Source organism: Barbus barbus (genome assembly GCF_936440315.1).
Source record: "Barbus barbus genome assembly, chromosome: 6".
In the NCBI taxonomy this organism is placed as follows: domain Eukaryota; kingdom Metazoa; phylum Chordata; class Actinopteri; order Cypriniformes; family Cyprinidae; genus Barbus; species Barbus barbus.
The window spans coordinates 14201534-14214440 of NC_136734.1; the positions used below are offsets into that span (position 1 = coordinate 14201534).

The 12907-nt window shown below is 35.2% G+C and overlaps 2 protein-coding genes across 4 annotated transcripts; one reads left to right on the plus strand and one right to left on the minus strand.

Moving 5' to 3' along the window:
• Positions 1–747: 747 nt before the first annotated feature.
• Positions 748–7453, plus strand: LOC306871262 (BICD family-like cargo adapter 2). Of its 2 annotated transcripts, XM_079419062.1 has the most exons (10): positions 748–823; positions 1559–2108; positions 3745–3960; positions 4176–4292; positions 4460–4606; positions 5756–5902; positions 6118–6192; positions 6286–6368; positions 6559–6673; positions 7058–7453. In XM_079419062.1, exons 2-10 carry the CDS (start codon positions 1848–1850, stop codon positions 7226–7228), a joined length of 1332 nt encoding a protein of 443 aa, XP_079275188.1. In that variant the 5' UTR covers positions 748–823; positions 1559–1847; the 3' UTR covers positions 7229–7453. The 2 variants fall into 2 exon arrangements, with proteins under 2 accessions (XP_079275188.1, XP_079275189.1); XM_079419063.1 differs by lacking the exon at positions 5756–5902 and having other exon boundaries at positions 7058–7452.
• On the minus strand, positions 7400–12779 carry LOC306871261 (uncharacterized protein). 2 transcript variants are annotated; one of them, XM_079419060.1, is made up of 8 exons: positions 12481–12779; positions 12059–12181; positions 11696–11825; positions 11410–11594; positions 11144–11292; positions 10896–11043; positions 10269–10408; positions 7400–9801 (listed from the first exon to the last, which is right to left on the minus strand). In XM_079419060.1, the coding sequence occupies exons 2-8, from the start codon at positions 12117–12119 to the stop codon at positions 9250–9252; spliced, it is 1365 nt and encodes a 454-aa protein (XP_079275186.1). In that variant the 5' UTR covers positions 12120–12181; positions 12481–12779; the 3' UTR covers positions 7400–9249. The 2 variants fall into 2 exon arrangements, with proteins under 2 accessions (XP_079275186.1, XP_079275187.1); XM_079419061.1 differs by having other exon boundaries at positions 12143–12181; positions 12481–12750.
• Between the last annotated feature and the right edge of the window lie 128 nt (positions 12780–12907).

Sequence of the window (12907 nt, forward strand, 5' to 3'; positions counted from 1 at the left end):
TTTCACTGTACTTTATTATAATTCATTGTTTCAGCATATTGATAAAATTCAGATTTAAATTGGACATACATTTTGATGGTGCTAAATGTATGTACTTTAATATTCACCAAAAATGATTATAAAAATAATAAGCTGGCAAATTTGTTTGTTTCTTCATTTTATATAAAAAAGGTACAAATCAGAAGAAATGTAATATCTAATATCTAGGTCTACCAACTTATTGATCTCAGAAAAAAAGGATAAAGAGTAAATGGGGAAAACTAAAGGGAAAGACAGATGTAAAAACTTAAGTAAAAATGTAAAAAGTGAACCAAATGCATACAAAGGCATAGAAAACAATAAATGAATCATACTTTTTTTAAATATATATTTACAATTGCACCCAGAGGGTACATTAGAATAAACAGAAACACAAACAAATAAACATAATGATGGTTAAATTATATAAAACAATAACATGTTTGCAAAAATGTATTTTCCAGCTTTCTAAGTTTTGGAACTTAATATTCTTTTTGGTATTGTTGAACTTCTGCCTTCAAAATTCAAAACAATGGTTTAATTCCCCCATGTTTACATTTATGTATAAATTATAGTTTTGTAGTATATGATAAATCGAAGTTTCATTTTATATCAGCGACTGTATCTTACCTGAACGCCTGACGTCAGCGTCACCTGCCCTGTTTTGTGTGTTTGGGCTCCTCCCACTGAGCTGATGACGCCATGAGAAGGTGTGGCTTAATTAGCTTTACAGCAGCGCTTCCAAGGAGACCAGTAGTACCGCCCTGTCACCTTTCAGGCTAAGTTTGGAGCAGGAACTTCCCAGGTAAGAAAAACAAAGCATTACTTGTTCTAAATAGTCAATAGTAACATTAATACTACTAACAGACACTTTCTTACCGACTTTACAAGAAAGTAATTTTGAATATAAAACATTCATTCAAGTTCTTAAGTCTTTTAATTAAGCCTTTATCTGCTGTGAAGTTGATACGAACAGTTTGGGCTGTTTTATTTACACTACATTAGAGTAATGTAGTCGATTCAACAGTCTCAGTGCCATTAAATACCACATCATGTTAATTCTGGGTCTGGTTTACATCCATTTATATCATCCTGTGCCTGGGTTTCCTCCATTATGATCCACAGACAGAAAAGTAGTTCCTGTTTTATTCCAAGAAAACACTTTACAGCTATGCTAAATAACAAAAGTAATGAAATATCAGCATTAAGGAGGTCACCTATGTCTTGGTTACCTGTGCTCTTTAAAACCTGTTTAGCCGATTGTAAGGGGTGTAGTCACTGGGCCACTGAGGAGCCTTGAATGACTACTGGAATGTGAGAGAAACATTGAGACGCTCCTAGACAACAATAGAAATGCCCAAAGGTAGAAATGGATAATGTGGTGTTTGGATACACATATTGCATAGGGACGAAATCCAAGCTCTTTACAGTCCAGGAGGATTAGATATTATAAATGAAAACACCTGCCAGGTTTGTGTCATAATTTTCAGGATGAGTTCCAACACAATTGTCACCTGTTTCAACACGTTTCTGTTCATAGGGAGATTTATAAGGAAGAGTCAAGGTAAAGCAAACAATAAATCAACTGATGATTCCACCCTTGGAGGAACCTTCAGCATCAGTACACCCTACATGTGACACACACAAGGGTTGATCGTCTTTTGAAGGATATATCCAACCAAGAGGTGTCAGGTTCTGCTTTTTCTTGAAAATCCAGTCTAGACTACAGCATTGGACATTTAGACTGGGAAGGATGCAGATGAACAACTTATGACCATCAGGACGATTACTTGGAGTCCTGCTTAGCCGTGAATTTGAGGGACGGACCAATGTTTTCATCCAAGAAGGAGAACCTACCCTCTCCCATCCTGGAGGATTCTTTCTTCCCCTTCTCTTCGACACACTCTTCCTCCGGTCACCGGATCATGGCGCCAATGGGAGCAGATGATCTTCTCGCCTCACCTCAGGATGACAGCAGTCCTACGTTGCTGGAAAAGGACCTGATCTTGGCTGCTGAGGTGGGCCAAGCTTTGCTGGAGAAAAACGAGGAGCTGGCTGCTCAGATAGAGCAGATGGAAAGGGAGATGGAGGTACGAATGAGAATGAGTGCTCAGAAGTCTCTATAAAGGCCTGTTCACACCACAAACGTTAGCTATAAAGTTTTACTAATCATTCCAGTTCTATGAGAATAGTGATAGTCCACACCACAACTATAACAACACAGAGGAACTATATTGCTAGAATCACTTTCTGAATTTTTGTTTCATCTGAGAAAATAAAAACATTAACAGCCAATCGGAATCCACCCAATTTTAACAAGCTTGAGCATTTAAAACAGCAGACAACGTACAGTAACTGCAGTGCATGCTTTTAATTAACAGAACATTATTGTCTGCTAGTGTGTATGCTAATATAGTTATCTTGATCGCTCTTGGTGTGAACGGGCCTTAACTCTTTAAAGTAAATGCTTGTGTTTATACAATATTTTAACACTTGTTTACACCATTTTGAATCACCAGTCTGATTTCTTCTTTGGTTAACAATCTAAACTTTTTGTTTAGCAAACTTTTTAGAATTTAATTAAAATATTCTTTATTGTCCAGCAGAGAAATATGTCTCTATGGTGCTGTACACATAAACAATACATTGTTACTTCTTCAAATCTATTAATATCTTCTATAAATAATAACTGCATATAAAACATCTATCACAATAAAAATAATATGCCTAATAGAATGCAAAACATTACAAAAAAACCTTTTAAAACATTATAACCCATCAAATGTCTACAATTAAAAGCATATAGCAAATGACTGTATGTGCCAATGTGCCAATTTTATCTTGTTATTTAATATTATGGAATTTTTTTAAAGGTTTTTATAGATTAGATTTACACCACCATTAATTTTTTTATATTTAATATTAAAATTAATACTTTTAGTCAGTAAGGACACATTAATTGATCAAAAATTATGGTAAAGATTTTATTTCAAACAAATGCTGTTCTTTTGAACTTCCTAAATATTTAATAATTATTATTTATAATAATAATCATTATTTGCACAAAAAATATTAAGCGGCACTGATCAGCAGTGCAATGTTTTCAACACTGATAATAAGTAAGCAGCAAATCAGCATTTTAGAATAATTTCTAAAGGATCATGTGACACTGAAGTCTGGAGTATCAGCTTTGCTCACACTGGAATAAATTACATTTAAAATATTTTGGAAATGAAAAACCATTATTGTCAATTGTAATAATATTTCACAATATTGCTATTTTTTATATTGTATTTAGATTAAATTAATTCAGCCTCGGTGAGCAATAAAATAAAAAAATTGAACGGTAGTGTAAAACAATTTCTTAAGATGCTGAAAACTACACAGTGGTAAACATCTACTAGAGGGCTTGCCAAGAAAGAACAAGAAATAAAGATAAATAGGCAAACACGCAACAGTTTATGTTGACCCTTCATTTAGAGAGAGTTTGTATTAATGGTCTCTCAAACAGTGTCAAAAACCTGAATGATAGAACCTATTACAAAGGTTACTTTGTACCCATTACACCACCTTCAAAAACACCACCTAGAACTCTCAAAATAAACATTTCACCATAAAAGGCCCATTTAGGTGGATATAGTTTTAAATCAAACCTATTAACATCATGAAAGAACTCTTTAAAAGTGTGTGAATTACAGACAAAGTTTGTTTGTCTCTGTACAACAGGCTACGCAGCAGGAGAAGCACATACTGCAGCGACGTCTGGAGGCGCGGGACCTCGAGGCGGGTCAGCGGGAAGCAGAACTGCAGGCTGACATCACAGCGTTGCGTGCACAGTTAGAACAAAAACACGTTCAGAGTCGTGACCGGCGTCGTGAGGAGAGTGAGCAACTGACTCAGCTGTCCAACCACAACCAAAAACTTGTGGAACAGCTGGCAGAGGTGACCAATCAGAAGCTTTCTGTTTTTTACAGCTTGCAAATCTTTTCAGTGGCATCCAAATGCATGTGGGTAAACATGTCTTGTGACGTAGTAACACTGTATCAGTTGGATACAGGGCTGGAATGAAGATCAGCAGCTTTAGGTGTCTGTCTGATGTCAGAAGCAGTCTTTGAAATACCTATCTAAACCTTTCTCTCTCCTTTTTTGTTTTCCAGGCAGTGGCCTTAGAGCATACTTTGCGTACTGAGCTTCGTTCTTTGAGGGAAGAAATGGAGGATACAAGTTTTAACAAATCCATAAGCTCTGCTAGACTGGACAGTCTGCAAGCAGAGGTATACACAAAATTAGTGATCCAAAGTAGAATTAGACCTATATATCAGCCAGGCCAATTAATCTTCTGATATTCTGACATTATCAACTTAGAATAATCAAAAAAAAGTACAGCATGTTGATTCACTGTTTTTGTCTGTTATTTTTCACTACTGATCCTGTATCATAGAACAGGGTTATGAAAGAGCGCTGTGCTCATATGGATGAAAGATTGAAGTCAACTCAAGAAGACAACCACCGGCTGAGATCTGAGAGGGATGGATTGAGAGAGAGGGTGACTGAGCTACAGACCAGTCTGAAAGATAAAGAAACTGAGGTGAGGAAGATGTGCCAGATGATAGAATTTGGGTAGGAAAGTGTATAGCAGATGGGGAGCAAACCTCTAGGATATATATCTCATATAAATACTGTATACAATTAGAATTTACACCCTACATTCAACATAATAATTGATTTGTAGCATTTAGTGATGTGAAGCTGCACCAGGGCTCATCCTAATCTACAAACTCAAACACTACAGTACTGTTGGGAAGTCCACTTCACACTTTTAAGAGTCCACCACAAAGAATGAAGGACTAGTAAAATGTCTGAATTCATATTATCAAATATCAGCCATTAACACCCTGAAAAAATGCATCAGTGTTCCACAAAAATATTAAGCAGCATAACTGTTAATAAAATAATCACCTATATAACCCAATAAAATGCACTGTAAAACATCGAAATTGATCAGAAGAGTCAGTAAAGACATTTGTTACCCAAATAAAATAAATTTCGGAAAATCCTGAAGAAATGTATGACTGGTAAAAGTATTGAGCAGCATAACGTTTTTCAACAATAAGAAATGTTTTTTTTAGCACTAAATCAGTCTATTTTTGATCAATTAAATGCAGCCTTGCTGAGCATAAGACAGCTTTCAAAATATAAAAAATTTAAAAACAAAAAAATTATATATAGTCAGAATACATGGATATTTTTAAATGGCTGTCAGTGGAAAAAGATGCTGTAGTTATGACCAGCAGTGGCTAACTGGACTTTGCTAACCTGCTAAACCTTGAGCCTTTGACCTTTACAATTAATAGATCCGTGGCTTCTAGCAACTTCCTTTGCTGTATGGACAAATAAAATGGCTTGATGTAAAATGTTTTTATACTTAGAAAAAAAAAGATTGTTTAATTTTTATTAATTTATTTTTATTTTATATATATATATATATATATTTATTATAGGAAGAGATGCACACTTTGAAAATACACTGAATATAGTGTACCATATGGCCACCGTGACGCACTATTTTCAAAATACTATGGTTTGCTGCAAACTAAATCTAATCTTGCATACTATTGGTCCTAAATAGTACGACAATTGGGAATTGGGAAGCCTAGGTTTCAGGTTCAGGTTTCGCTGGTTAGAGTCCATCCATCCCTAGAGAGTTTCAGATTGGCTGTCTCTGGCTCTTTCACAGCTGGAACAGGAGCACAGCACAGTGTTTCAGCTGCGCACAGTCAACCGAACCCTACAGCAAAGGGTTCAAGCCCTGGGAGAAGAGGCCAGTCTGGGGGAGGCTACCTGCTTCCCTATGTCACTTCAGAGTGAGATCCAACAGTCTCAGGTAGCGCTCAACCCCTGCTTAGTGAAAAGATAGGTGTACATGCTTCAACTTAGCTTGTAGCAAATAATTACTACACTGCAACTGACTTAAATTGACTATCAAACATCTTTGGGTTTTAAGTGTGTAAGAGCTTGTTTTTCTCCTCACATAGCTTTTTTTTCTCACCACATTTTCTATTTCTGCTGACTGGTAGTTTTCATTTTGATCTCAAACAGGCCAAAGAAACCATTTTGGCCCATTCAGCCATTTTGCAAGAAAAAGAAGAAGAAATTCAGAGGTTACAGAGAGAGGTTAGCCACATGATACAATGACATCACAATAGCATGCATATAGACTGGGTATCTTCATCTAAGGTGATGTCCGATGTTTTGTTCTTTCATCAGCTACAGTCTAGAGAAACTGAATTAGAAGGGCTGAGGGAGGAGGTGAAGCATTTTCGTAACAGTCCTGACAAACCTAGCTACGGGTGAGGATCAAAAGGCTTTTCAACCTCTTCCTTTTTGTTCTCTGTTTTTGCTCTCATATTTAATGCCAGAGATAAAGTGATAAGCTAATGATATGTGATGAATGGGGGATATTTTGCATAATAGTCTGAGGGTAGCTTGAAACTGTCTATTGTTTTATCCAACCCAATCTCTTTTCCTTATTACCCATAGTGCCTTGGAAGAGGAGATCATTTTGGCCCGACAAGAACGTGATGCACTCAACCAGCAGCTTCTGAACACTATCAGACACAAGGTGGCACTATCTCAGGAAGTTGAGTCTTGGCAGGTTGGCAACTTGTAATTGATTTCTAATACAGTACTACTACAGGAAGTACTATTCACATTTTTTTCCATGAAATGTATCTACTATGCATTGCACAGAGCTACATTTGACATCCTTCTCGAATTCTGGAACACCATTCACAGAAACACAGTCCTCATTAATGTTTTTTAGCCAGGCCAGTGTAGTTGTTTGGAGTTCCTCAGAGGTTAGTCTTAGGACCCTTTTAGTTCCTGCAGTGACACACTGTATAGAACATACACTGTATTATTGTAAATGATAGTGAACCTCCACTATGCATTGCATGTATTAATTGGTAATGATTATATATAGAACATGTAAAAATCTAGTTTTGCTTTCCTTTTGTTTACCAACAAATTTGTGTTCCAGGAGGACATGCGTCTAGTGATATGTCATCAAGTTCAACTCCAACAAAAAGAAAAGGAAAACGACAAAGAACAGACAGGCTTTCAAAGAGGCACTCGCACCACCAAATCACTGCGTGTACATGGGGAAGATGGAAGGAAAGGGTTTTTTTCTTCTCTGTTTGGGGGAGACTGACTGGAGGACAAATAAGAAGGCACAGGAAGAGAATACAATAATGAGAGATTTCTCTGTTTTTTTTCTAAAAATGTCAAATAATCATTCAAATAACCCAAATGTGTAAATAGAAAGACAATAGAAAGAAATTATATGTACTCCATAGTGGCACTATTGTATATTTATGTTTTTCAATATTTATTTGCAACTTCAAAATCATACATAAAAATAAATGTATAGCATTTACTTTTTTCTCGTCTCTTTTATAGAAGGGGTTTATCATTCTTAAACCATAAAAGAAATGGTCTCTTTAGCACCATTAAAGGCATCATTCAGTAAGACATTATGCAGCATTACAGTCATTAACATTTCATGTAAACAAAACTTTCACGCTCTCAGGCTGTCAAATGTTTCAAATACAAGATAGTCCCCCAATATACATAATGACCCATGATGATCTTTGGTTATATATTTTAGCACCATTTTATAATAGAACATGTTTAGAAAGTGCTTCACAGAAAACAAGTGTTTGTACATAAACACACTGGCATACATATGGTAGTATACGACATGAAAATAAAACCAGCACAGTAAAAATGCAGTAAAACTGCTGTGTCATGAAATATACATGGTTTTTATATATATTTTGTGTTAGTGTGCCAAACATTCTATTTCCAAATATTCTTTTTACAAATACTGTAATAATTCAGTGAGATTTTTGTATGAACAAAGAATCTTACAAACAGGAGACAAATTATGAATCCTTGAGTCAGTTTAAAATCACACAAAGAGACAAAAAGAGAGAATTCCATTAAAATAATTGTGGGAACTGCAAAATATACACTATATTGCCAAAAGTATTGGGTCACCCCCTTCTAATGAACATGTTTGACTACTTTAGTAATTTCTATGAGTACAAATCTTAATGTTTAAGCATATAATGATATTCTAGGGAATTGTGTGCTTCTAATTTTATAGCAACAGTTTGTCCTGATCCCAGCTGAACACCTCTGGCGTGACTTTAAATGCAGACCTTGAGCCAAAAACTCATCACCAAACACCAATGACTTGTATAGACACTATAAGGACAAAAGTGTTGGGACACCCCCTTCTTTAGAACAGAAAAAGGTACTAACAAGACTGTGGCAACAAAGATGGAAACATAATTCATGTATTTAAAAATTGTATTTCCATCTCCGTTGCAACAGTTTTGGACGTGTCTATGACAGTACCCTTATGTACAAGTCATTTCACTGCAGTGTTCTTAGATACCAATTTGTGTAAATTATGGTATTATAATTATGGTATGTATTTTGCATTACATACAATACATAAGAATACACTTAGAATTTCAATTGTCCAATATTTCAGGTCAGTCATGTATTGCAACTTAAATTGCTTCATGTAGCACACGGAGTCCGTTATCAAAGTGTCTGAACGGCCATTTATCGACTAGATAGCTGGTCATGTGACGAGCTGCATTACAGTGATGCGCTGCAGAATGTGTAGCTCCAACTTATTCCTGAAGTAGGCACACTTCTATAGTTCAAAATGTGTTCAACATGACCCACTTATACTATATTATACTAGTTATACTATAAGTATAGTATAAGTATAATCAACTGGGCAATCAGCAACAAGATGGACATTAACCAGCAATGTTCTGGTCCAAAGTTCCTTCTATTTGACCATACAGAATTCAGCTTGAGTGTTTAAACGGATCATAATATCTGGAGTTATTGCAGAAGAAAACTGTAAGTGCTATTGAGATGAAGGGGGATTTTAACGGATAGTTCTCTCTAGATATAACAAACCCCATATTTTGCTTCTATACCAAGTGTTATTCCCTCATGTTAGATTTTCTGATCTTCAGCATCACTAAATTTCACGCAGAGTTTTGCACGTCTACTTGCATGGCTCAGGTGAAAGGTAGATACTTTTTTGCTTGAATTTGGTTGCAGACTCCACCTTTGGAAGTAGGTTCAGGATATGTAGATCCTCTTTAAGGGCCTTCATAGTTTATATAGTAGACATTTAGAAGTTCATAATACTTTGTCAGGTCTTGGTTCATAACCACTGTCCGAGTTAGAATCATCAGGTAAGCAGAAGCTATCCTCCTCCTCCTCCTCAGCAGGCACTTCTCTTTCCCAGTCACAGCTTGAAGAACAGGAAAGAGTTTCTTCTGCATAATTTCTATCTATATCTGAGTTTACAAACATGTTCCCAGTAACCGTTTGTAGTATTTTGGATAATCCTGAATTGTTTAAAGTAGCACAGAATGATCCCGATTCAGATTCACTACCTGGATGCATACTGTCTTCATCCATTTCAGATATTTCATTTTCTTCACTATCTTCTAAATCATTAGCTATTGTGTACGTATCACACTGATTTGATGCCTCAGCTTCCTCATCTTGCTCTGATGGGTTGACACTGGCGATGGATGATGTAAGGTTTTCTCTCGGTTGATAGTTTTCCTCTGATGAAGAAATACGTCTCTCTGAGTTTATTTCTTTTTTTGGCGGGGTCACTGTAATTGGCTGGTATTCTTCAGGGTTTGGTTTTAGGACCCTTTTTTTTCCTGGAATAACAATCTGTAAAGGACATACAAATACTGTATTATTGTATAAGGATAGTGAGCCTCTACAATGCATTGCATTTATTTATTTGCCATCATTTTACAAGCTTCCATTAGTTAACTTAAGTTAAAGCATTAACTAACATTAATCATGAATAGTTGTATTTTTATTAAAAAATGACTTCAAGACTACATAAAATAATAGAAAATGTGGCTCAGAAAACAAAGTGATATTTATTTTGTAAAATATTTTGTCTCTTTGAAATTCAGATTTTTTAAAGTTTGCCTTGAGGCCTATTTACACATAATAAAAGTATTTTGTATATAAACATATGAAACATCTTGGAATGGTCATGTTAAAAAAAAATCAAATAATGTTCACAAAATGATTTGAATATAACAACTGATAAATGCAACTTCAATTCTAAAGTCAAATTAGGACATACACAAAGCTTTATGAACTTCAACTATTGAAGAACATACCAAAGGTTTTGGAATGCGGCGATTCTTGATTTGAAGCTTTATGTGGTAAAAACAACCAAAAGGCAAAAAAATCCCAGTTGAAAAAATAATCAGCAGCATGGCCACAATGCACATCACTAGCACAAAGCTTCTAGTAGAATCTATAAGACACATTAACATACAAACAATATCATTGTAATAAAGTTGCAATGTTTTTGAAGTAAAGCTACAGTATGCTCACCAAAGTAATATTATGAAAAATCATTAGTTTAAAATAACGGTTTTCTATTTTTAAATGTTATTTATTCCTGTGATGCAAAGCTGAAGTTTCAGCATCATTACTTCAGTCTTCAGTGTCACATGATCCTTCAAAATTCATAATATGTAGATTTTCTGCTCAAGGAACATTTCTTCTTATATTTTATCATTTGTATAAATGTCAGAAACAGTGCTGCTTTCTAGTTTTGTGGAAATTGTCATTTCTTTTCTTCAGGATTCTTTAATGAACAGAAAGCTCAAAAGAGCATTTATTTGAAATGGAAATCTATTGTTACATAATACATTTTTACTCTCACTTTTTTTCTACTCTCTCTTTCTGTATGGATATACACACTCTGAACAGTATACAAATAAAAATATATCCATTACCTAATAGAAATACACATTTGGTGGCGTTGAAGTTACTGTTCTTCGAGGCTTGTTGATGACTGGCAGAAACACTAACACAATAGTTCTTGCCAGATGGCACATCATGGAAAATGTAAGGAGATTCAGAGGTTGATATCAGTGCTACAAACTACAAAAAAACAAATTAATTTGAATTAATGCAGTTATGCATGTAGAAATGTCCTTGTAATAATCAGCGATTGTACATGATAAAAATATTATGCATTTACCTTTGATTCATCTGCAGAACTGCTCTCAAAAAGGTACAGCAGGTATTCCAGAGGTTTGATATCTGGTTTTAAATCCAGCCTATGACTAAAATTAATTTGAATGGACTTATGTTCAGTTGAGATTTTTACATTTGGGGGACTCAGGCGTGCTAGAGAATAATTAAACAGAAAGTCAAACACAACCATTTCAGCAGAGCATTATTTAGCTTTGCTGACCAAAACATTACATTAATTCTGAAAGTCTTGTATCATTTATTTGAACTTACTGTCTCCATATGGCTGGAAAGACTTTGATGTAGTTGTCCAGTTGGAGCTTGTCCCTTTAAATGTTGTCTTGACCCTCACAAAATAATTCCAGTGAAGCTCATTAGGTTGCCCATCAAAAGTCACTTCGCATTTCAGTATGGCTGTGTTAGTGCAGTGTGGAGTACGATTCCACTTTCCTCTAGACCTACCCAAAAAATGAGTACAACTATTTTTTTAAATCTATTTGACAAGTCGCAAAGTATTTTTTGTTTATTTATTTTATTCTTTGCGAATGTTTGTATGTACATTTTTTGTGCAGTTGTAAATTCCATGGTGTATCTGGTTTCAGGAGGATTTCCTTGTCCAGGAAGCCATTCAGCTGTAGCCTTAAAATCCAACAATTCCACAGTCAGATTCTTTGGAGGAGAAATAATTGCTAAAAAAAACAAATAAGGAAAATAATAATAATTGTGGCATTAATTACAAAACAAACCAATTAAATATGAATAAATACCAAAATACACAAGCCAACATGTATTGACACTAACAGGGTGTGTGCATGCAAAAAAACAGCATTTATATATTTGCATTGTGAGATTGCATAACATATCTGCCCTACATCTGCAACTTTCCATTCACAGTTCAGATGCAGAAACAAATATACACTACCTTTAGATGGCGTTAGACATATTTGAAGCAATATGAACATGCAGGCTAGGAAGCGAGTCATTGTGTCATTAAATCATGTCAAACCTTTAAAAAAAAAGGCTGGAAGTTTATCCTTAATCGCCCCTGCGAAAACATTAAGCAGTACAAGACACATAATTACAACACATCGCAGATAATATTTAACATGAGGTTTGGAGAATACAAATATAGATGAATAAAAACAGCATTACATAAATAGAAATATGCAAAATAGCATGATTAATTTGATGCAAACAATATTTGACTTAAAGGGCCAGAACAAGTTTACAACTATAATATTAGAATCATTACAATACCAAAAGGAGAAATAAATTCAAATTAAAACAGTAAGTGTTCAGTAAAAGCCTCAGTTACTAATTAAGGACAATTTAAGTCACACTCACCACACTGGAGACATCTCTGTTTCTATAAACAATACACCCGTCCTGAAGACAGCAGATCCATCTTACATACCAGCAGCATACTGAGACTGGGTTTAAATAAATAATCCAAGATAAATATGGCTGCTTTCAAAGCATCACTCGCTCACTACAGAGAATGTCTTGAGGGTACGTCAAGCATTGTTTCCAAGGAATCTTAAAAAGTTGATTTGTCTTCACAGAATGAGAGAACAACTATCTGCAGGTTTGCACTGACAACATATTAAACAAGTCCAGATTTCTTTACTGATCTAAAGGTATATTTGGGACTTAAGTCCCTCCCCTGTTGCGTGAAACATGAAAACAGGTTGTTCCAGTCTCCAGGATGGAATCTCGTCTGTCGTCCTCATCAATCTCCACCCAGCATACACCTGTTACAAGCACAATAGCT